This window comes from Chrysemys picta, chromosome 9 (assembly GCF_011386835.1).
Source record: "Chrysemys picta bellii isolate R12L10 chromosome 9, ASM1138683v2, whole genome shotgun sequence".
Lineage (NCBI taxonomy): Eukaryota > Metazoa > Chordata > Testudines > Emydidae > Chrysemys > Chrysemys picta.
Window position 1 is genome coordinate 65,777,810 of NC_088799.1, and position 23,766 is coordinate 65,801,575.

At 51.7% G+C, this 23,766-nt stretch overlaps 1 protein-coding gene across 3 annotated transcripts in view; it reads left to right on the plus strand.

Annotated features, from left to right (window-relative positions):
* The first annotated feature begins 912 nt into the window (after positions 1-912).
* The window catches only part of BTK (Bruton tyrosine kinase), a 29,027-nt gene continuing 6,173 nt past the window's right edge, over positions 913-23,766 (plus strand). The window contains exons 1-12 of one of the 3 annotated variants that reach the window (XM_005285661.5): positions 5,880-5,982; positions 6,321-6,385; positions 13,353-13,544; positions 14,398-14,496; positions 15,448-15,516; positions 16,764-16,845; positions 19,764-19,892; positions 20,060-20,124; positions 20,819-21,000; positions 21,612-21,674; positions 22,447-22,501; positions 23,629-23,711. In XM_005285661.5, the coding sequence (XP_005285718.2) occupies positions 5,964-5,982; positions 6,321-6,385; positions 13,353-13,544; positions 14,398-14,496; positions 15,448-15,516; positions 16,764-16,845; positions 19,764-19,892; positions 20,060-20,124; positions 20,819-21,000; positions 21,612-21,674; positions 22,447-22,501; positions 23,629-23,711 (1,103 nt within the window). In that variant the 5' untranslated portion in view covers positions 5,880-5,963. Of the gene's footprint in view, positions 1,114-5,879; positions 5,983-6,320; positions 6,386-13,352; positions 13,545-14,397; positions 14,497-15,447; positions 15,517-16,763; positions 16,846-17,915; positions 18,369-19,763; positions 19,893-20,059; positions 20,125-20,818; positions 21,001-21,611; positions 21,675-22,446; positions 22,502-23,628; positions 23,712-23,766 lie in introns of those variants that run through there. The other 2 variants (XM_008173669.4, XM_024110223.3) reach the window with 2 other exon arrangements.

The following is a 23,766-nucleotide window of genomic DNA, read 5'->3' on the forward strand; positions in this document are numbered from 1 at the left end:
GAATGAAATCCTTAAATGACAAAGAAATTCATAATACTGCCAAGGCAGCAAAAATGCAGAAGTGTAGTTCCTCTTATGTTACCATTTTTATCAACAGCAAAAAATTACCCTTAGCTAATGACTCAGTAGGAGGAAGTGTCTGGCCATGTCTCTGCCTCCAGCTCCAGAAAGAGCTCCAGTTAAATATGGCACATTAGTAGGGGCTGTCTCTGCCCCTCTCACCCCTACAATCCCCGTTGCCCTACATGTGGAGCAGCTGGCTCTGCCCCTCTCCCCCCACACATCCCTTTGTCCCACATGGGGAAGGGAGCTCCAAGGTCTACATTGCAATAAAACTCCCACGTCTGGCCTGGGTCAGCTGGACTATAAAATTGCAGTGTAGATGTTCAGGCTTGGGCTGGAGCCTGGGTTCTGGGACCCTCCCCCTGAGCCCAAATGTCTACACTGCAATTTTTCAGCCCCACGAGTCCAAGTCACATGATCTGGACCAGCCACGTGTATTTTATTGCTATGTAGACAGACCCTTACTGTCTCCACCCAACTGCTCCACATTTCTCATGTGTCTTGTCCTGTTCTCTCTTGTCCTGTTCCTCTGCCTGTCCTGTCTCTCCATCAGATCTCCCTTTTATTGTCTGACATCTGTCTGTTTGTCGCTCCATCTGTCCTCTCTCATTCTGCCTATGCCTTGTGTCCCTCTCCTTCCATTGCTGTGCCCCTGCCCATTGTCCCACCCTGCCTTTCTGCACACACACCTCCATCACTCGCAGGCCAACCCCATGGCTTGGCCCTGGTGCCCTCTCTGCATAGGACTCATGGTGGCACTGTTGGAGGCTGCCTGTGGGATCAAGAGGAAACAAAGCTACTGGCTTAAGTCAGAAACCAAAAAAGGGAACTGAAAGGGTGGGGTTAGCTCTCAGTGGCCTTCCTTCCTCCCTCTCAGCTCTCTGTGAGAATGAGTCGCCTGCTGCCATTCCTATCACTAGCCGACCACCCCTGCATTTCAAACCAGCTGCCCACTGGCTGTTCTGGAGTCTGAATGCCACTGGGAAGCCACCCTTAGTGAAGAGAGCCAGCTCTGGGGCAGGCGCATGGAGGAGTGACAGGAGATCACCAGTAAGTTTCTGGAGACCCATTGGACCCTGTTGGGTGTGTGGAGGGGAGGTGATGAGGGTTGAGATGGTGGTTGCTGTGCGTTGCACTGAGACCGGGAGGGGAGTGTCCAGCGTGTGCCACATGGAGTAAGCAGAGAAGGACATGCCATGCTTGGGAGCAATGCCCAGCAAGGGGTGTGGTATCCAGAAGGGAGGAGGAGCGGGTGTGAAAGCCATCGTCAGTTCATAACGAATGTGCCAGACAGGCGGAATGACTGTGAAGGGTGGCTGCACAGTGTGACACAAGCAACATGAGATGCAGGATTGGAAAGTGTCTGGACGTCTCATGGGCTACACAGGGAGACCCCATAGACCCTAGAGATCACCCAGTGTGAGAGTACATCCAGGGCCTGCACCCAAGGCCAGAGTCTACAAGGGGTCAGAGTCCATAGGGTTAGGACTTGGGGAGGGTAGAGGTGGGGGGAAATCACACACAGGGTCAGAATACAGGAATGTAGGAACTGCCAAATCAGGGAAGCCCAGTAGCCAATCGCCTCTCACAGTGACCAGTGCCAGCTCGTTCTGAGGACAGTGCAATGACCAGTCGGGCAGGACCATGTCCAAAAGGGAAGTTTCTTCCTAGGCAGTTAGTCCTGAAACAGGAGGATGCATGAACTTTATACATGTCCATTTTAGCTTGTGGGACTGCAGATATTATTATTCACCTAAATGTCTCATATTTATTTGGATCCTACTTGGCTCTGTGCCTCAGGAATGCCTTGTGGCAATGAGTTCCCCAGGTATCAATAGCAGCAATTCACATGGGGTCAGGATTGGTCTGGGGGCTCACCATGGCTTAGAGTCCCCATAAGGTTCACACAGTGGGTGACAGGGCCCTGATGTCCTCCCAGGCTGATAACATGGTCTCTGGTGTACACAAAGGGATCAGGGGCCAAGGAGACAGAACAAGGTGGTAGGAGTCGGGACTCCTGGTTCCATTCCCAGGTCTACCACTGAATTATTGTGTAACCTTAGGCCAGTCACTTCCTCTTGCCACGACTCAGTTTCCCCTGTGGCACCATAGTGATAATGGCATGCACCCACCTTGCAGGCGTTGTCATTTATGTGTAAAGGGCTTTGAGACCCATGGCTAGAAGGTCAAGGTGGGCAAAGCATGCCTAGATGTGACTGCCCTCCCTACCCGCCCAACCTATGGGCAACAACAGAACTGAGCTGGAGCGTCATATAGCGCCACCTGCAGGGCAGCAGAGACACTGCCGAGTCCAGAGCATCAGCCGGGCAGGCGGAGGGGGAAGAGAGAGATGCAGAGCAGGGATGAGGGAGCAGCAGGGGAGAGTCCATATGGCGAAGGGTGCCTCTTGTTTCTTGTCTCCAGCACCCTGTCTCTGGCTGTCTTTCTCCCCAGCCTCCTGCCTCTCCTTCCCCAGTTGTCAGCCTTGCAGCTCCCACCTTGCCCTCCCTTTGTCCATCTTGTCTGCGCAGACCTGGCCTGCTGATGTACCAGCCAACTGGCTGCAGCATGCTGCAGGGAAGGAGGAAGCCTGGCACCCAGCATACAGTTTAGTATGGCTAATGGCTTTCTTCTTCTCTGGCTGGCCAGGTCCACCTGAGCTCCTCCGGCAAGGGGAGGGGAGAGCTGGCCAAGCTGAATGATGGACAGGAAAGGGTGGCCGCTTCTGTTCATCATACCAAAAAGGCACCTGTTTCTGCCAGCGAGTCAGGGGCAGGAGTAGGGGCTCCAGCTCTCAATGAGGGGTTTCTTTCTAAGATACAAGACACTTGGCTGAGTCTCAGCATAATTTGAACACTACTGTGGTTTGATAAGTGGGGTCCCAGGTGTTCTGCTGCCTAGACATGATGAAATTCTGCTCCCTTGCTAAAGGAATGTGCTAAAGTGCTATGATCTAGCAGAGGGGAGGCAGTCATACCTCAGGGCTGGGTATATCGCCGGGTGTGGCGGTACCTCAGGGCTGGGCGCGTCACCGGGGTACCTCGGGGCTGGGCGTGTCGCCGGGTGCGGCAGTACCTTGGGGCTGGGCGTGTCGCCGGGGGTTGACAGGGCAAAGATGATACTGTGTTCACCTTCCCCTTCGTTTTTTGGTCACTGAATTTTATTTCACCTAGTTAAGGCTCTGAAGTGCAAAGATCGTTTCTTGTAAAAACTTCTTGTTAAGCTGCGAACCTGAAGTGGCTGCTCCCCACCAAGTGAAATCAAACTGCACAGCCAGAGATAGTTGCTCCCAGGACTGAGCGCTAGGTAGGCTAAGGACATAAAATTGATCCCTCCTGGGGAGTGAGGAGGTCCAGGCACAGCGGCCTCCTGAAATGTCTTGTCTTGTCTTAACCCCGGACTTCTCAGAGCTCTGAACTCAGCTGTCGTCATTGTTTTATCTCTGAATCCATCCCTTGCTAAAGAACCCCCACCTGCTCCCCTACACCCATGCTGGGGAGTTCCTTCAGACCATCTCTTGCCGCTTCCTTTCCCTGCTCCATTGCTGGTCATCACTGGACTGACTCAGCAAACTACTGCCCTGGCACTTGAATGGGGATCCCACAGTGTGTTGGGGTCAGAAGTAGGGCTGGCAATAGGAATTACCCCTGTCTAAGGTTAAACTGGCGGAGTGGCTATATGCAACCCCTTGCCATCCAGGACCTGGCATGTCTGCATTTCAATTATTATCTGCTTCTCATGGCTTCTAGAGGGCCCTGGGCAGCACTAACATAAGTTAGAGCATCCCCGAGGCTGCTCTAAATTGCACCAGGGGCCAGAGAGGGCCCCAAATGACCCCAGAATATAACATGGTCCTTCCCCTTCCCCGTTTCAGCACTGAGCATAGGAATGGAGCAACTAGAATCAAGGCCTCTCTCTACCCTGCCCACTCCAGCCCCAATCCCCAGTGTGAACCCAGCCAGCCCTGCTCTCCAACCCCTCCCGTCTCCTGCTACACTCCAGGGAGCCCAGCTCCACTCTGCCTTTGCTCTGTGTTCAGACCTTGTGTTTGTGCCAGGAGCCAAGCCCCAGCAGAGCAGGAATCCCCGAGTGAGTCCATTTGAGAACTTTGCCCCTGCCCCTGGGGGCATCTTCAGTTGCTTCCAGGGTGTCAGTGCTCATTGAGAGCAAACCTGGCTCCAGTTAAAGCAGCATGTTTGACTGCAGAGCCTTGATGGCTGGGTTATGCAAATCCCCACAGTGGCACAGATGAGTGAGCTGGGCAGGTTCCTCTCAGGGGGGCTGAGGGCTGTAGCTCAGCTCAGCCACGTGTGTCTCACTTTCAGCATAGGGACAAGATGATCAGGGAGGAGGGGCAGTCGATGAAATCACAAAGCAGGACACTGGCACAGCTGTGTACTGCAGGATTCCTCTGGGGTTCCTGAACCAAAGCTTAGCATCTATTAAACTTAGAAACAAACTTATATTGCCAGGAACACGTAATCCAAAAAGCAGCCTCAGCATTTTAACAGCTGCCACATTTTCCTGTGATCAGCCTCTTCGAAACGGCTCTTCTGCTTAGCTCTGTCTCCACACTAATTGCACACAGATGCAGACTAGAACATTAGTTGAAACAATATATTGGGCCAAATTCCACATTGCAGCGCCCCTTGATTTCAGCTACAGTTAAAAACAGCATCCTGGTCTACCATCTTTTGCTTTTTCACCCAGGCCCTGCTAGGCAAGAGGAACCCAGCCATTGACATGGACCCCACATTCCTACTTTTGCATATACCGCAAAAGAAGTAACCCTTTAGTTGCTGTGTTGACTATTATACACTGCTCCTCTGTCCCAGGCTCCAGCTATCATTCAACCTCTCCTCTTCCCCATGGCTACACTGATGACCAGGAGTTACCCATTCAGTTATAGTGGCCTCATTGGGACACACTTTTACACCCGGGCTGTTCTTTGCCCTTTACATCACAGACAGTAACAGCAGAGGGTCCCTGCCAGTAAGAATACAGCTGCGGGAGGGAGGGGTTCCCATTCTTTTTCACCACAGAGCTGTGGGGAGGGGATATTCCTGCTGTAGGATGGACAGATGCAAGGAAGTGGAGTGAGAGGACAGAAAGATGGACACGGATTGCAGAAGTTTGGGGGAAGGAGGTGGCTGATCGATATCTCTCTCTCTGTCTCTGCTGTAGGGCTTCAGGGGAATTCCCCAGGAAGCCTCAGGACTTGGGGACCCCCTCTTTTTATCCCCCAATCAATGACAGATTAAGCACAGATCTCATTGGTTCCTGGCGGGCAGGGACCCAGGATGCAATGTACATGCATAGAATAGATCCATCTGTAGGACCCCACTGCTTGAGGGGAGTGGGGCCAAGAGGCACAGGAACTGTGAGCTCAGGGTGCCCTCCCTGTTGTTTCTTGGGTTTAGATTTCCAGCACCTCCCTGAGGTGTGCATCCAGACAGCCCAGAATGCACTGCATAGCGGCATTCTAAATTCAGACACAAGAAGCATCCGGTGGATAGCTCATGTGACCGGCCAAGCACACACACAGTTGGGGGCATCAGAGAATCACACAGAGCCACTTCCATCCCCCTTATCTGAAGGGAGAAAAGACCACCCCTGTCTCTTTGGGCCCTAGCTTAGAGATCCCATGAGCCACCACTGCCCACCCTCCTCTTCTCTCCTCCCCCGCACCCAACCTGGTGCTGCCTATAGACCCATATCTGAGCCACATGACGCACCCTCACTGAGCTCTGGGGTTTGACACTTTGTATGTACAAATGCAGCTGTCCCACATTTGTCAGAGCACAATTGACCAAAGTGTCATATCTACAGGAAGTAACATTAGCCAGGCAGAGGGGGAGCCATCCTCTCACTCCCACTCCTGTGCTTTCACTTCGATAGAAATGGACAGCTTACTGCGAGGTATGTGGCGAATGGCGCTGGGGAGTCACCCAGTGGCAGTGGCTGGCCCTTTAGAAGCAGAGATGGGAATGTGGGCTGGGAGCAGAGCCCCTGGGTGGTGACCTGGGTTCAATTGAGGTACTGCCTAGAGGGTCCCAATCAAGGTTGGTGCCTGTTGTGCTGGCCGGGTGCTGCCCAGATATAGGTTAGAAGACACACCCTGGTCTGAGCTGGGTGTTATTTCAGTGAGGATGAAGGAGGCTGGACTGTCTGTGGGGCCATAGGAATAGAGTGCAAGGGACCTGGTCCTCCCTTGGTATTTATCTTCCTTTCCTTTGTCACTGGGCTCTACCTGGAAGACACTCTGAGGAGCTGTCCTGCCTGCACGTGGATGCTAGCCATTGCTCGGGTGCTACGTGGCAAGGTAATGCCTTTTTCACTCTTGTCAGTAGAGTGGGGTAACTAGTTTGACAACTCTGTTTGGGGCAGACGCGGCAGATCCAGCTCAGCGTGACTCCTAAGGTCAGATCACTGGCGATTAGTGAGGGTCCGGAGATCTGGGGACATGGCTGAAAATCCCAAGCCTTCTGGGCATTGGAGTACTAATGGTTATTCCTATGAAAAGTCATTATCACCAGAATTAACTGTGTGATTCAGCAGTCCCTGGTTGTTATTCAGTCACCTACCCAGGGAGCAGAAATAATGCTGTGGGAGTCAGATAACCGGTCCCACGCCACAAAGACCATACAGCCAAGGCAAACAGCTTGCTAACAGTAATAATATAATACCTACCTCTTCTATAGTGCTTGTCACCAGTAGATCTCAAAGCACTTTACAAAGACGGTATCATTATCCTCAGTTTACACATGGGGAAGCTGAGGCAGGGGGCAGGAACAACTTGCCCAAGATCACCCAGTAGACCAGAACCAGGAATTGAACCTAAGTCTTACTCCAGCGCCCTTTCCATTAGGTCATCCTGCCTCCATTGCCATAGGAAATGGCAGCTAGTTTCCCTAGGCCACTCCCCTGCCCCCCCCCCCCCCATTCAGATCCATAAGACTCCCTTGTGTCATGATGCCCGCAAGGTGCGAGTCAATCAAATCGTACAAATTTTCACCCATTTTTCAGAGATATTTTTAAACAAAACTGTACAGAAAAATAATTGTTCAGTGAAGCTGTGCGTGGGCCACTGCTCAGAAGAACATACCTAATTACCGCAAGCCCTCTCTGTGCTCCCCAGCTCAGTTGGTTTGCCTCTCGTCTGAAACTGCAAAATTCAGCTACTCCGGCATAGGGGCCATACAAATATCAGACAGACAGAATCTTCAAGGTGGGGACTGTGCCAGTTTATTTGAACTACCAGGCATCACAGCATGCTTACGAGCACAGCAAAACATAACTAACGACTGCTTGGCTGGCTGGTTCTTGCTCACAAGCTATAGGTCTAACTCAGGAGTGGGCAAACTTTTTGGCCCGAAGGCCACATCGCGAAATAGAAATTGTATGGCGGGCCATGAATGGTCACAAAATTGGGGTTGGGGTACAGGAGGGGGTGAGGACTCTGGTGGGGGATGCGGGCTTTGGGGTGGAGCTGGGGATGAGGAGTTTGGGGTGCAGGAGGGTGCTCTGGGCTGGGATCGAGGGGTTTGGAGGGTGGGAGGGGGGATCAGGGCTGGGGCAGGGGGTTGGGGCGCAGGAGGGGCTCAGGGGTGCAGGCTCCAAGCGGCGCATACCTCAAGCAGCTCCCAGAAGCAGTGGCATGTCCCTTCTCTGGCTCCTACACAGAGGCGCAGCCAGGCAGCTCTGCACGCTGCCCCATCCGCAGGCACTGCCCCTGCAGCTCCCATTGGAGTACCGGATGGGGCCACTGGAACATGTAGGAGCCAGATTGGGGCCAAGCCGCGCCCTCCGGGAGGCGCATGATGTGGCCCCCAACCCAGCAGCCAGGGCAGGGCTCGACCCAGGGCCCTGACTGGAGCAGGGCCGAGCCCAGTCCCCAGCAGGAGCTCGCGGGGCTGGCTTACAACAGCTCGCGGGCCAGATGCAGCCCCTGGGCTGTAGTTTGCCCACCCCTGGTTTAACTGATCACCATATGTGGGAGTCGGGAAGGAATTTCTCCCCAGGTCAGATTGGCAGTGTCCTTGAGGGTTTTCACCTTCCTGTGCAGCATGTGGGTGCAGGTCACTTGCCAGGATTATCTGGGCATATCTCACTTCATCAGGGCTCGGGCACTGGTGTACTTCAGTCCCTCCCGTTCTCTGCCTGGGGCATGTCATAGCCTAGTCTCTCATGGGCTGCAATACTTTGGTCTAATTTTGGTTGTGGGGTGTAGTGTGTGGGTGCTGGTGGCCTGGGCGATACAGGAGGTCAGCCTGAGTGATCTGGGGGGGTCCCGTCTGCCCCTAAATCTGTGACGTTAATTAACAACAACTTGCAGCCTGAGCATTTTGTGGATGCTTCTGAACAATGAAATCAAGATCGAGTTGTGAATGATTCTGGAGTCAGGAGAAGGGGAAGAGGGATGGTTTTTTATAACAACTACTCTTGCTGCTAATGCACGACCAGCTCTACTCTTTGATAATTGGAATGTAGAAAGTGCCTCAACAGAGCAGGCAAATTGTAGAGGTACTGGATCCTGTCTCTGGCAGTGTCCTCTGCATGATGTTTCAGATAAAGGCAACCTCCCCCACTTTGAATGTATCTGTGTGCTCAGTTGTGCAATGCTGTATGTGGGAAGAAAAATTCCTTCTGGACAACTTTTGACCAGCCTATACACCAAGGACTAGACTCCGCTGTACCATTGATTTTGATGGGGTTATTGTCATTGACTTCAGTGGCAGCAGGACTAAGCCGTAAAGCATGAGGACTGGTAAGCCTGTAACTTCAGAACACCTAGTGGAACTGCAAATGTTACTCCTGTGCATCATAAATTGTGGTTTTGAATTTTACTGAATTAGTTTTATAATACCCTGCAGCAATGAGTTTCACAGGTTAATGCTTCCCTTGTGTAAAAAAGTCTGCCCTTGTATCTGTATGAAATGTGTTGCCTTCCTTGCCCTTATAGGAGGGGGAAGGGAAGGGGAGTTCTCCGCTGGCCTTCTCTGAACCATTCATTATTGCTTGTTTCTCCAGCAAATCACTTCTGGCTCTTCTTCCTCCAAATTAATAGGCCATGACCCTGCCTATAAGAGGGCTGCTTGTAATAGTGGCTTAAAACAATTTTATTCTATTTTTGGATCACAGCTTTTCTCCCTTGCCATTAGCATCTCTCCTTTCATTATTATGTATCTCTGTAATTACTGAGCCCTGCAAAGCGCTCTGGGATACAGTTTGCACCCCAGGAAAGGCATTAGACAAAATAAAGCTGTATCCTTTTTTTAAAAAAGGATTATTTAGAGCATTCTCATGCTATCGTTAGTTAGGAGCATTCTGCAAGAGGGAAAACAGAAGTGATTTTAACATCGAGTGAAATGGACATCACATGTGACTCACAGGCATACAGTGCTAATGATGTTAAACTGGCTAAGTCTTGGGCATGTTGAAATGGGCATAGCCAAGCAGCATTTTAGAGTAACTAACTGAGATTTCCATATATGACTGTCCAGGCCGTCAGCTAGACTTAGCCAGATTTTGGGGTCATTTTGGGAGCCTTCCATATTAGGGTAAAAGTCACTCAAATATTAGAGCTTCTAGGCTGCAAACTATTCCATATGTGGGAAGTATGTAGTTATTAGGGCTGTCGATTAATCGCAGTTAACTCATGCGATTAACTCAAAAAAATTAATTGCGATAAAAAAATTAATCATGATTAATTGCAGATTTAACTGCATTGTTAAACAATAGAATACCAACTGAAATTTATTAAATATTTTGGATGTTTTTCTACATTTTCATATATATTGTATTCTGTGTTGTAATTGAAATCAAAGTGTATATTATTCTTGATTACAAATATTTGCACTGTGAAAGATGAACAAAAGAAATAGTATTTTTCAATTCACTTCATACAAGTACTGTAATGCAATCTTGGTGTGGTGAAAGTGCAATTTACAAGTGTAGATTTTTGTTACATAACTGCACTCAAAAACAAAACAATGTAAAACTTCAGAGCCTACAAGTCCACTCAGTCCTACTTCTTATTCAGCCAATCGCTAAGACAAACAAGTTTGTTTACAGTTACAGGCGATAATGCTGCCCTCTTCTTATTTACAATGTCATCAGAAAGTGAGAACAGGCATTTGCATGGCACTTTGTAAGCCAGCATTACAAGGTATTTACGTGCCAGATATGCTAAACATTCATCTGCCCCTTCATGCTTTGGCCACCATTCCAGAGGACATGCTTCCATGCTGATGACGCTTGTTAAAAAAATAATGCGCTGTTTTACCCCCATTCTGCCATATATTTCATGTTATAGCAGTCTCGAATGATGACCCAGCACATATTGTTCATTTTAAGAACACTATCACTGCAGATTTGACAAAACGCAAAGAAGGTACCAATGTGAGATTTCAAAAGATAGCTACAGCACTCAACCCAGGGTTTAGGAATCTGAAGTGCCTGCCAAAATCTGAGAGCGACGAGGTATGGAGCATGCTTTCAAAAGTCTTAAAAGAACAACACTTTGATGAGGAAACTACAGAACCCAAACCACCCAAAAAGAAAATCAACCTTCTGCTGGTGGCATCTGACTCAGATGATGAAAATGAACATGCATTGGTCCACTCTACTTTGGATCCTTATCAAGCAGAACCCATCATCAGCATGGACGCATATAGTCCAGAATGATGGTTGAAGCATGAAGGGACATATGAATCTTTAGCGTATCCGGCACGTAAATATCTTCCAATGCCAGCTACAACAGTGCCATGTGAACGCCTGTTCTCACTTTCAGGTGACATTCTAAACAAGAAGAGGGCAGCATTATCTCCTGCAAATGTAAACAAACTTGTTTGTCTGAGCGATTGGCTGAACAAGAAGTAGGACTGAGTGGACTTACAGGCTCTAAAGCTTTACATTGTTTTGTTTTTGGATGCAGTTATTTTTTGTACATAATTCTACATTTGTAAATTCAACTTTCATGATAAAGAGATTGCACTACAATACTTGTATTAGGTGAATTGAAAAATACTATTTCTTTTGTTTTTTTTACAGTGCAAGTACTTGTAATCAAAAATAAATATAGTGAGCACTGTACACTTTGTATTCTGTGTTGTAATTGAAACCAATATATTTGAAAATGTAGAAAACATCCAAAAATATTTAAATAAATGGTATTCTATTATTGTTTAATAGTGCAATTAATTGCAATTAATTTTTTTAATTGCTTGATAGCCCTAGTAGTTATATAGTTTTATTTCCAAAATATGACCATGTAGAGCATGATTTGCAAACCCATGAGCACACGATTAATGTGTATCGCCAGGGAGAGCCCCTGGATGCATGCTGCAAAGTTCAGGTCCATGTTTGGATTTCCAGGACTTACAAATGCAGCAAGAGGTTTGAATCTAGAGCTTTGATTTGGGCCCATTTCTACCTGGATCTGTTCACCAGGACACTAAAGAGAATTGCTCTGCTGCTGTTGTGGATGGATGGAGTGGATGACGCAATGTAAAGTGCTTCGGATGCTTATTTGAACCAAAGTTCTGAGCCTCAGATCCAGCTAAGCTGTGGTCAGAAAAGGGCCTGCACTAACGGTGGCTTCATAGGCCTGCACACAGCCAGTACACCTGCCTCAGTTTCCCTTCCGTTTGCCCATAGCTAGGAATATCGTCTCTCTCAATGTCCAATTCAAAGGCCTGTCTCTGGGCATAATGTATGCATGTACAGTAATCCTGACAAAACCATTCTCCCCAAACCCCAAAGCACAGCAGGTACAAACACAGCAGTTTTCCCATTCCCCCTTCCAGGGTCATCACTTCCAGGTCACCCACCTGAGAGTCCAGTCTGTTCCCAGTTCCTTTGCCCTTGTTCCAGGGCCCCACTCGCCAGGCCATCAGGTCATTCTGTCCCATGACTCTGCTATCACAGCCAAGTCTATTCTCCCACAAGAGAGCTCCCTCCAGGGCGCCACTCAGATCTCTCTACTTCTCTCCCCTTCTCCTGGGATCTGCCCTCCAGCATCAAACCTCTCAATTTGGGATCAGCTTGCCCTGACCAAGCTCTGCCCAGGGGCCTCTGCAGGAAGAATCTGGGCCAGTCCTCCTCCACAGCTCCCTGGGCCGGCTCGCCTCACCTGTCGCTCTGTCTCCCAGGTCTCCTGTAGCTCTCTCCCAGTAACACTTGCCACTGCTCCTCTCTGTGTCTGGCAGTTCTCCCCTACTACTTCCTGCCTCCTTCACAGGCCGCTCACTCCAGCTCTTCCTGTCTCCTTCCCTAGGGCCCGGCTGCCCTCTTTTAAGCTCAGTTGGGAGGCATTTGACCAACGAGTCACACAGATGCACTAACCTCTTCCCTCATAAGGGGGCAGGGCCAACGGACAATCACTTCTGCATTCCTCCAGGCCCCAGGGCTGTCAGGAACCAGGTCTGTTGTAAATTACAGCAGCCTCGGGGCTGTTCTAACTCCCAGCTGGTAACAGATCCCAAGTTAGGTCAACTGGAAGCAGCAGAGTGCTCCAGCCTTGCCCACTTCCCCAGGCACATGCCTACGGCATCCCCTATACTGAGGATAGTGGGGGAGGATGGGATTAAGCTACTCAGTTAGGGTAGCTTTATGGCCTCTGTTCAGGAGCCAGATGCTAGCTGCAAACCTCTAAGATATCATCCCATGGCAATCAGCCATGTAACTCTCCAGAAATATCACCCACATTTGAATCATGAAGAAACAGTACAAATGAATCCCCCCCGCCAACATTCACTCACGCACATACACACACACTTTTTGAGGTTTCTTGTATGTCACTGATAAGAGTCAGCTATGTCTCCATTGGCTGATTTCAGATGGGAGATGTTCCCAGCATCAGCATTAGGGATCTGACCGTAGCTGAAACCTACTTAGATACTATCATATCTTTCTTGGTCATTCTTGGGACTCAGCAATAAAAAAAAATAATAATTCAGCAGAAAAACAGGGAACTGAAAGATAAAGATCAAGTATGTAAATTACTCCCCCTTCCCTTTGCGTCTTTGTGACCATGTATCCAGCTATTAACATCTTCAGCTCGCTTAGATCCCAGTCCAAGTTGGTGCAAGATGTCAGTCTGGGATCTCGCTCTGCCTTCCCCAGGTGACCGTGTGAGCTGACAGAGCACCAGCATCCACAATGTCCCATTGACTTCAATGTCAATTGTGGGACTGGACTGTGGGCAAAAGTCTAGAACTCTGCATGATGATCTGGCACTATCTGGCGGGATGCTCACTGACTGGCCGGTCTTTGCTTTGCTTTGGCAGCGTCAGCCCAGCGAGCGTGGTGCGGAGGAAGAAGAGGAGGAGGAGAAAGACATGGCCTCCACTATCCTGGAAAGCATCTTCCTGAAGCGCTCACAGCAGAAGAAGAAAACTTCTCCTCTCAACTTCAAGAAGCGTCTCTTCCTCCTGACGGAAAGCAAGCTCTCCTACTACGAGTATGACTTTGAGCGTGGGGTGAGTCCAAGGGCCTAGAGCAAAGCAGGGGACATTGTTAATGGGGCAAGGGAGGCTCTGCAGAAGAGTTAGCCCCACCAGGGTCTGATCCCCTGCTGGAAGACACAGAAACACTCTTTCCCTGGGTCAAGCAAGGCAGCAGGCCAGGAGTGCGGAGGGTGCTCGGAGGGATGGAGTGAGGGGAAAGGGAAATGTATGGGTCTGAGGTTTGACCTAGTCACTGTGCACTGTGTGTCAGTACATCCTGTTCACGCAGAGACGGAGACTGGGGTAACAGTCCAGGCTGGTGCCTAGAGATTAACCCTGCAGCCAGCTTGGGTGCAGATCAGACTCCAAGCTTAGCGGCTGGCCCCTTTCTCTCTGTATAATGGGAACCCCCCTCCCCTCTCCTCCTCCTCCCCCTCCTCCTCATCCTCCTAAACTCTGGGGAAGCTTGGATCCCAGATGCTGATCCACACCCAAACTTTGCAGCTCACATCCCCCTGTAGTGCCATGGGGCTGCAACAGAGTCTAGGAGCTGACAGCTGCCTTCCCTGCTCACCAGGGTAAAAGAGCATGTACCCTGCCAGGCATTTATTCCTAGAGCAGTTTCTCAGGAGACTGCCAATACAGCTCAGAGCCCAACATCCCAGGATCTCCAGGGGAACCTGCTGGTACCTTGTGATGGCTCCAGGAACCGCTGGAGAGGAGTATCAAGCTCTGGGCTAAATCCTGCCCTCGGATGCTGAAGTCAGTGGGAGTTACGTGTAGGTGTCTGGGGGCAGTGTCTGTGCTGAATTCTGGGGGTCTGAATCGTGGGGGTCTCATCTCCCTCCCCTCCCCCGCAATTCCTCTCCCTTGTTCTCTCTTGCAGCGACGAGGCAGTAAGAAGGGGTCCGTGGACATTGAGAAAATCACCTGTGTGGAGACGGTGGTTCCAGAGAATAATCCTCCCCTGGAGCGGCAGGTGCCGGTAAGAAAGGAACATGTCCCCATTGCTGACATTGCCCCCCTCCTCCCATCCCCAGTGCTTCCTCCCAGCCCAGCTGTCCCTGACAGGAACACAGGCCAACAGCAGCCCTTCTCCCCACCATACCTGCAGGGTGTGCCCAGCCCCTGTGGGGAGATTCCTGCCCCAGTTCTTCCTGGAAAGGGAGTCGAGTCCTATGCCAGCCTCCCAGGAACTGGCTGCAGTTCCTCTGGGGAATTAAGGTGGGGGCTTCTGGCTGCAGGCTCCTAAGGAAATAGGAGGCAAGGCCTTTTCCAGTCCCCTTGGGGCATCGGTGGGGGGTTCCCTGATTCAATCCTCTGGGAATGGGAGAGCTTCCCACTCCATTTCCAGATGGGCATTTGGAAGTTGCACTCTAGTCATCTGGGCACACTGGCCCGCACTGCATGGCTGTTAGCCCTATTGCTCTGTCATGCCAGATGGCATGTTAGGTAGAGCATACGCCAGAAGCAAGTACTGGTGTAGGGGGTAACTGCTGGCTGCTTTCCCAATCTCATGGGCCTCTCCCAGCCCCGATGCCTGGAGTAGCAGAGGCAGGGGAGCAGGCTTTGGGTTTGTCTGTCTACTGTTAGCTCCCATACTGGCCCAAAGGCCTCGTTCTGAGATCCCTTGGTGCCCGGGCGATGGGCAGGCTGCAGAATGGATGCGGCTCTGTGTGCTCTGACATGCCAGAGGGTGGCGAAAGGCTGTAGCAGATTAAGATCCCAAATCCCCAAAGACCGGGGAGCTGCCCGTATTACAAAGCCCTGATATCCAGAGCCATAGAGCACACAGCAAATTCATTGTACAGCACTGATCTGTGGAGCCAACAGGACACTGTGCACATCCAAGCTAAGGGGCTGGTACTTGGGTACTGCAGGCACTGGTAGCGATGCTCCAGACTATAAATCCACCTTCTCTGTCTGTCTCTTGCAGAGAAAGGGGGAGGATTACAATGAGATGGAGCAGATCTCGATCATAGAGCGGTTCCCATACCCTTTCCAGGTGAGTCATTCTTCCCCTCAGTTCCCACTGGGGCTGTCTGCAATGCGCTCAGGCTTGCTTTGCATGAGGAGAAGGCAGCAGGGATGGGGGGAGGGTAGGGCTGGTGTTCCTATGCTTTGCTGTACTGGGATCACATGCAGGGTGCTGTGCTTAATCCACTTTGAAAGTGGGGTAAGCTAACCAGGAACACTGCACTCTTACTCCAGAATCAGAGTGCCCACACAGGGTGCTAATCTGGGATAGCTATTGTGCTTTGCATTCGCACCCAACCTTAATCTGAATTAACTGTCAAGTGTAGACAAGCCCTTAGTCCCTCAGCTTCACATCTATACAATGGGGATAATGGGACCGCCCTACCTCACAGGGGTGTTGTGAGGGTAAATACAGTAAGGGACTGGGAGGTGCTCAGACACTGCAGGGACCAAATGAAAACTAGATGTTGATGTGAAACCGGTGGGTATGTACTTGGCACAGCTCAGCCTGCTGCCACCTGTGCTACTGCAGCAACGCTATTTATACTCACTCTAGCTCAATGAGCTCGTACACCCCAGCTCATAGTGTGGACATAGCCTTTGTTTCTATTATATAGTGTTGCTTATACAGTAACTTTCTCACCGCTTTACTGTGCTGGCTGTAATGTGGTAGGTACATTGGTGTCTGAGCCAGGGTGAATATCTGGGCCTAAGGTGCACCATTTGAATCCAGATCCAAACTTCCCCCAAATTTCAGATCCAGGGTTTTGGTTCTACCCACAGGAAAACCTGGGGTCTGCTGCAGAGTTTGGATCTGGGGGTGTTGAGATCTGCGGATTTGGTTCAGGCCCATCTCCAATATCTTGGTTAGCTGGTTAGCTACAAACAGACACAGTTTTCTGGATTCTAGTTCTGGAGACTTAAAGACATTTTGCTGTTTGTGGACTGAATTCCGTATGAATCTCCCCTCCTTAGCCCATCTCTGATCCAGTCATAATCTGCAACTGGGCCCCATAAACTCCCTGCCCATTCTCTGCTTGTCAGAATCCCGTTTGGTGAACAAAGCAGCCCCTGACATATTGAAAGTCAAAGGAGGAAGTGGAAAGTCTTGGGGGAGGGGGCTTATTTATAACCTCCTGGTCACAGTCTCATAAGCACAGCAAAGGGGCCAGAACAAAATTAAAGGGGTTATGCTCTGCAGCAAAAGGTTAAAAGCCTCAGTCCCCACCTTCTCCCCTGGCTGCTCTGGAGAGCATAAGCCTGTTTGTCCCACAGGTGGTGTATGATGAAGGACCCCTCTACGTCTTCTCCCCGACAGAGGAGTTACGCAAACGCTGGATTCACCAGCTGAAGAACGGTGAGTCTCTGGCTTTTACAATGAAACCTTTTTAAAAATCTTGCACGGGGCAAGGCAGGTGTCTGTATTCCGCACGGGGCAATGACATCAGCTTTGGCTAGAATCATCATAATTTCATTTGAGCCGGGACCATATTGCAATGATGCAGTGTACCGGGGCTGTAACACTTGTGGGCAGCTGAAATCTGATGGAGCTGTGTGTGTGGGTGGGCTTGTGTGTGAGGGGGGAGATTAGCTGTCTGAAATGACACAGGGAAGTTCACAGATGCAAGCCGGAAGGATGTCAGTCTGATAACGGGGAAGTCAGTTATTGCATGACAAACCCCATCTTCTTAAACAGCAGGCATTTAGCAAAGCCTGTAGCTCAGATCAGCTCTTCAGCTGGGTGACAGTGCTGTGTTCACATTATTCTGCCTGGATCCTGCCACTTGCTTCCACTCTGTCTGGCAGTATGCCCTGGTCTCCCCATTAACCATACCCCTGCATCGGCTGTGCCTTCAGCTCTCCACCCTGCAGCCCTTAATGTCACTCCTCATCAGCCGCTGCCTTCCCAGGCCAAACTCAGCCCAGAATAACAGAGCTCTGGTTGCCCATCAAGTGCCACACACTGACATGAACCCAGGGCTGCTGCTAGAGAACATGTGGACTAGCCGGTCCTGGCTCCTGGGAGAGGAGGGAGTGTCTCTCCAGTGAGGGATGGTGCTGTGCCACAGTGTAGTGCTGGAGAACCACCTGTGACAGTTTGCCATGTCAGTCATGGAACATTGCATGCGGGGACATCAGTGCATCTGATGCCTAGTAACAAGGACAGAACAGCTGCTTTAGTACCTGGTCCTGGGGGGTTTCTGAATCAGGAGAGGCTCCCGAACAGGCAGGCAAAGTGAGACCCGCACAAGGAGGGAGTACAATTAACATTTCCAGTGCCACCACACAGAGTGTAGCAGCCTCCTTTGCCGTGGGTGTGTCTCCAGATCCAGAGCTGACCTTCCTCAGCACACGGGAGTTTCCAGCTGCAGGGCTGGAGTGGGCCCATTTGGGAGAAAAGAGGCAGCTTTCAGAATTAACCACCCACCTCGCTTTCCCCACAGCAGTTCTTTGGAAAGGCAACAGGCCAGTACAGTTGCAAGGAGCTGTGCACGGAGAGTGACGGCTTTACAAAGTTTGAGTTAGGGGCCCCCTTCTCTTCCTTGCTCTGGGCTAAAGGAGGAAGGGGTTTGCCAGAGGCAGGATGTAATTACACAGAGTCAGGCCCACAGTGCGATTGTGCAGCAGCTGGCTATGAGCTGCTCTCATTGACTCCAGGGGGAGTTGCTCACAGGCTGTGCTGCATAATCATGTCCTTGGGGTGTTTGGCTCATCAGAGCAAAACGCTGAAACTTCCCAACCTGTTTGTGCATTTCTATTTTAATGCATGGGCATCACACCAGCCCAGCCTCTTGCTGCTTGGATGCCTGGGGCCAGAACCTCAGGCCTGGCCATTTGGCATCTGGAACCATTCAGGGAAGGGGAACCACAAACATGGATGTAAGTATGTCAGCACTGCAGTTAAATACCCGTGGCAGCTAGGGGGATGTTTAATGCACTGTAGACATTTGGGCTGGAGCCTGCACTCTGGGACCCTTTTCCATCCCGAGACAAAACATCTACGCCACAGTTAAACAGCCCCGTAGCCTGAGCCCCATAAGCCCATCTCAGCTGACATGGGCCAACAGCAGGTGTTTAATTGCAGCATGGGCATGCCTTTTATGGTTCCCTGACCCTCCGGTCACTGGACACAGGCCTGGTACTGAGGAACATCATAGAGCAGCCTCAGGGCTGCCCCGAACTGTGCTGACTGTGACAGCCCCAAAGGAGTTGTCCTAGCAGCCTGGGATTGCAGGAGTGCAAGGGCGTTCCAGCCACACTCATTTCTCTCAGGCATCCCCCCAAGCTAGGGGCCTTGAGGACAGCGCTGTGCTGGCTTCACTCCCCTGCAGGATTCTTCTGCACAAGGAGAGTCCACAGCTGGACAATGAAGCCAGCTGTCTGGTTTCTATTCCTGGGGCAATGCAAAGTAGTCTTACTGGGGCTGAGCACATGGTTTTTAATGTCTTCCCCTCTCTTGTCTTTCCAGCACAGCTACTGAAGTATCACTAGCGTTGCCAGTAACTCAACTCACTCAGATCCACCACCAACTCCCCAAGCACACTGGGGGGTACAAGGTGCTATGGTCTCAGAGCTGTCCTAAAACCTTCTCACACTCCGCTTTGTCTGGTCCTGGCTTGTCCACTGGAATCTCTGATTTCAGGACCATTGGAAAGCCAGAACTTGCCAAACCTCAGCAGGCCAAGGTACATCCTGCTGGAGAACAGGCCTGTCTCACCCCTCTCTAAGCCAGTCAGAGGGAAAAGGCACCCAAAGGAGAAGAAGAATGACTGAACACTAGCCAGGCCAATCCCCATTGCCTGAAGTCCTGGGGGAGAGCTGAAGGTTTCAGGTAATGGGAGATTGGGTTATAGGGCCAGCAGGCTTTGATAGCTGTGTTCGGGGTCCCCTGGTGATAAAAAACCAACTGATTTCTCAGAGGCTCTGCAGCTTTGTGTAGGAGCTCTGCAGCTTCGGTCAAACCCCAAGGGACAGATCCAGCCTTTGGATAACTGAGCGTTTGGGGGAACTGGGATTTGGCTCGCCAGGACACTCAGATGTCCCAGTACTGAGTGTGAGAGTAAGGCCTAGATAGAAAAAAAATAGGTAGGTGCGACTGTGATTCAAAAGGGGGCCATTGAGTGAAGAGCTGACATGAGTTACTAAGGAGCCTCCCATCCTTTTCGTCTGATTGTTTATTAATTTGTATTCTGGGAACACCTGGTAGGTGAAGCTCTTATCCCTGGCGGAGGAGGCAATGCCCATTGTACAAACAGGCTTTCTCTCCTGCTGCAGTGATCCGTTACAACAACGACCTGGTGCAGAAATACCACCCCTGCTTCTGGATTGACGGCCAGTACCTATGCTGCTCTCAGACAGCCAAAAATGCAATGGGTTGCCAGGTCCTGGAGAGCAGGAATGGAAGTAAGACACCACCTTGCACCCCCAGCCCATCCTCCATTCCCCTTCTCTGTGCTTCGGTTCCTTGCCCCATCTCTGGAAGGCAGGTCCGGGTCACCTTCCGAGCGTCTCACCAGTCACTGACCCTGATGAGTTTTTCAGCTTCTTTTGCTTCATTTCTTATCTTAAAGGTTTAAAGACTGGGTCTCATCGCAAGACAAAGAAGCCTCTTCCCCCGACCCCTGAGGAGGATCAGGTAGGAGAGGAGTGGCTGGGATCAGTACTTGTCACAGGGTGGTCTGTCCCCTTGGAGAGCAGTGGGGGACTGGGGCCAGCCACGCCTTTTCTAAGGCATTTCAGAACAGGTGGTTCCAGGATCACTAGGTGTGCCAGCCTGCTGAGCATTAGGAAGAGAGAGAGAGAGAGGCCAGCAGGAAGGCTCTCCTGTTCCAGGCTCCTGATGCTGGCAGGCTAGGGAAAACTGAGAGTGCTCAAGCAGAACCCCAAGGAGGAGGGCTGTGGAGCCCCTGTGGCAAGGGGAGGAATTTGAGCCTAGGGGGGCAAGGAAAAGCCTGAGGGAAGGTTGCACCTGGGGCCAGAGTGGGATTGGCAAGACCCCCCTGCTGAGAGGGAATTGGGACCCTGGGGAGAGCTGAAGTCCTGAGCGAAGGAAGGCTTAGAGCTTGGACAGGCCAGAGGAACTGTACATATTTTGTAAGGACTTGATGAACAAGACCCCAAGAGGGGACATGCTGGTTTAACCTGTTCCTGGGTGCAGATGAGTGCACTGGAGAAACATGCAGGGGAAGCTGAGATGAGACAAAGGCAGTGCCAGGCCCGGGGTAGCACGCTCGGGGACCCAACCCTAAAACAGCGCTCTGTACTGCACGCGGTGAGGGGCGGGACACTGGGCCCTCACTGTGTTCTGTGCTTCCCCACACCCTGGAAAGATGATGATGAAGCCGTTGCCTCCCGAGCCATCTTCCAGCTCTGCGAGTGAGCTGAAGAGGGTGGTGGCACTGTACGACTACCAGCCGATGAACGCCCAGGACTTGCAGCTGCAGAAGGGAGAGGAGTACTTCGTCCTGGAGGAGAGCAACCTGCCCTGGTGGAGAGCCCGGGACAAGAACGGGTAAGAGCCCCAGCGTGGATAGTGTGGGGGAGGGACCTAGCTCAGCCACACGTCACCCTGTACACTCACGATCCTGCACACACTTAACCCCCTCCTGAGGGCACCTCCAGAGCACATGCACGCCCACGTACCTCTGCACACAACTACATCCCCCACACGTGGTGGTGCCTCCCTCAGAATGGTGCAGGAACCAATGGGGATCTGTCCCCTCTCCCAGAATCCTGCTCAATGAAAATTAAATGTAGGCAACCTCTGTGCCCTGCAGACACATGCTGGCAGAGTCTGTGCTGGGGACAGCTCCCTCTGGGTGGGGTCACCCCAGGCCTGCTGCAGCTCCATGGCGCAGGCTAACAGTCTGTGCCAGTGTCAGGGAGGGAGAGGCAGCTCATTCACTTGGTTCAGAGGAAGGAGGAGGACTGCAACGGACTGGCTGTGCATGCCCTTGGTACCGACCTGATCCAAAGCCCACTGGAGTCCATGGAAAGACACTCTTTGGCCCCAGTGGGCTTTAGTCTCTCTGTAGCCATTTTCTACCAGGATTTCTGGCCAGGAATCCTGGGTCTCCCTACGCTCCCTAAGGAGAGGCTGATGGGTTCTCTCTTCTCCTGTAGGAGGCAAGGTTACATTCCCAATAACTACGTCACTGAAGCCAAGAATTCCCTGGAGATTTTTGAGTGAGTATGAGAAGCCGTGGGGCCAGCTGGGGATTTGGGCTTCATTGGACCTCTCTTTATTAAGTAGTAGAGTTCAGCTTTTAACATCAGAGCCCTCTCTGCCCCAGAGAGGGGGCAGAGGGTGGGGGGGCTGGCTCTGCCGCTCCCATACCCTCTGCCCCACACAGAGCCCCAGAGCCTTTCATTCCTACTGTGCTTTTGTCACAGGACTGCTTGAGGATACAGCACTGGAACATGGGGCTGGAGAACGGTGACTGCCTCTCGCACAACCAGGCCCTCTGCATAGGGTGACCATATTTCTTAAAGTAAAAACAGGACAGCCTGGGGCTCACCTGAGCACCTCCCTCTCCACCCCCCCTCTCCCTCCCCCGGACAGGGCTCGCAAGACCCGCCCTCCTCACACCGCCCACGGCTGGGGCTGACCTCTTGAGCTCCACACCACGCGGGTGGTCAGCTCTGAAGGCAGCGCTGCCCGCCAGCAGCAAATTTCTCTGCTCTCCTGCTGGTGGGCACTGCTGCCTTCAGCTGACCCCACCCCCCACCCCAGACAACAGCTGCTGCTCTCCTGCTCTGCCTTGCAGCCAGGACAAATGTGCAGTTTTGGTGAAAAAGTAGGGACGGCCGAGACAGAGCTGAAAAAGGGGACTGTCCCGGCCAAAACAGGACGTATGGTCACCCTACCTCTGTGTCACCAGTAAGTTGTATGTCCACCCCCACCGTGCTTCCTGTCCAGGGGCCTCTCCCTGATCACGGCCATGTTCTCTTGTTCCAGGTGGTATTCCAAAAACATAACCCGGAGCCAAGCCGAGCAACTGTTGAAGCAAGAGGTGACTGAGACATCAGTGAAAATAAACGACCTAGCTCTGCTGGGAGCCTTTCTCCACTGCAGTCCTTGCTGGGCTCTTCTCAGAGCCCAGACCCAATTCACTCCAGCAAGGAAAGCCATGCATCACCTCCACAGCATGTTCTCTCTGCTCTGGGTCTTGCCCTCTGAACCCCAGCAGGTCACAGCAAAGCTGTCATGTTCTGCTAGAAGCATTGGAGCCTCACTGTCATCCCAGCTGAAAGGATCAGAGAAGTGCTGGCACTGGCTTGGCTAGTGATGCCATTTCAATAGGAATTAACATTATCTTGAGGCTGGGCCAGATCCCCAGCTGGTGTTGATCACGGTAGCTCCATGGAAGTCTGTGGGGTTGTGTCATTTTACAGCAGCCGAGGATCTGGCACGTGCATAGACTATAAAGCTGCTGCCTCCTTTGAGCTAAGCAGGGGTATGTTCCTAACACTAGGAGGCAGAGTAGATCCTGCTGTGGAATAGCTTTGCCAATCAGGCAGAGATGGATGGTCCCAGAGGGCTGCACTGCAGAGTCCACTAGCCCCAGCCCAGCCCAGGGTGGGACAGCCCAGGCCAAGAATCCAGTCAGAAGACAAAGCAAAATGAACCCAAGGGATCTACTCCAGCCTGAGGGCGAGGGAGAGCCTGTGCTGGGCTCCCCATTTGATTGTGGAGACGCTGCCCTCTTTTCCAGGGCTGGCTCCAGCATTTCTGCTGCCCCAAGCAAAAAAAAGCCGCGATTGGCGGCGGCAATTGGGGGGGGGGGGGGGGGAAATAAAGCCGCGATCGGCGGCGGCAGTTCAGCGGCAGGTCCTTCGTTCCTAGAGGGAGTGAGGGACCTGCCGCCCCGGAATTGCCGCAGGTGCTGCCCCTCTCCCTTGGCCGCCCCAAGCACCTGCTTGTTAAGCTGGTGCCTGGAGCCGGCCCTGCTCTTTTCACCCCCTTCCGGTGAGCCAGCCCCTCAGAACCCAGTTCACTTTAACCTTTGCCTGCCCATTCCCCCATGGAATGAGTACGAAGGTGGGGGGGAGGGAAGTGGAGTCTCTGGTTCCATCCCTTGTCTCCTCACAAACATCCAGTCCTGTCCTCCATGCTGAATCCCCTCTCTCTGTGTTTCAGGGGAAAGAAGGAGGCTACATTGTCCGAGATTCCACCAGCAAGACAGGAAAATACACAGTCTCTGTGTTTGCCAAGTCCTCCGGGTAAGCGTCATCCAAGGCTGTTTTCCTTTCATTAGACACAGTACGGGCAGCTGGC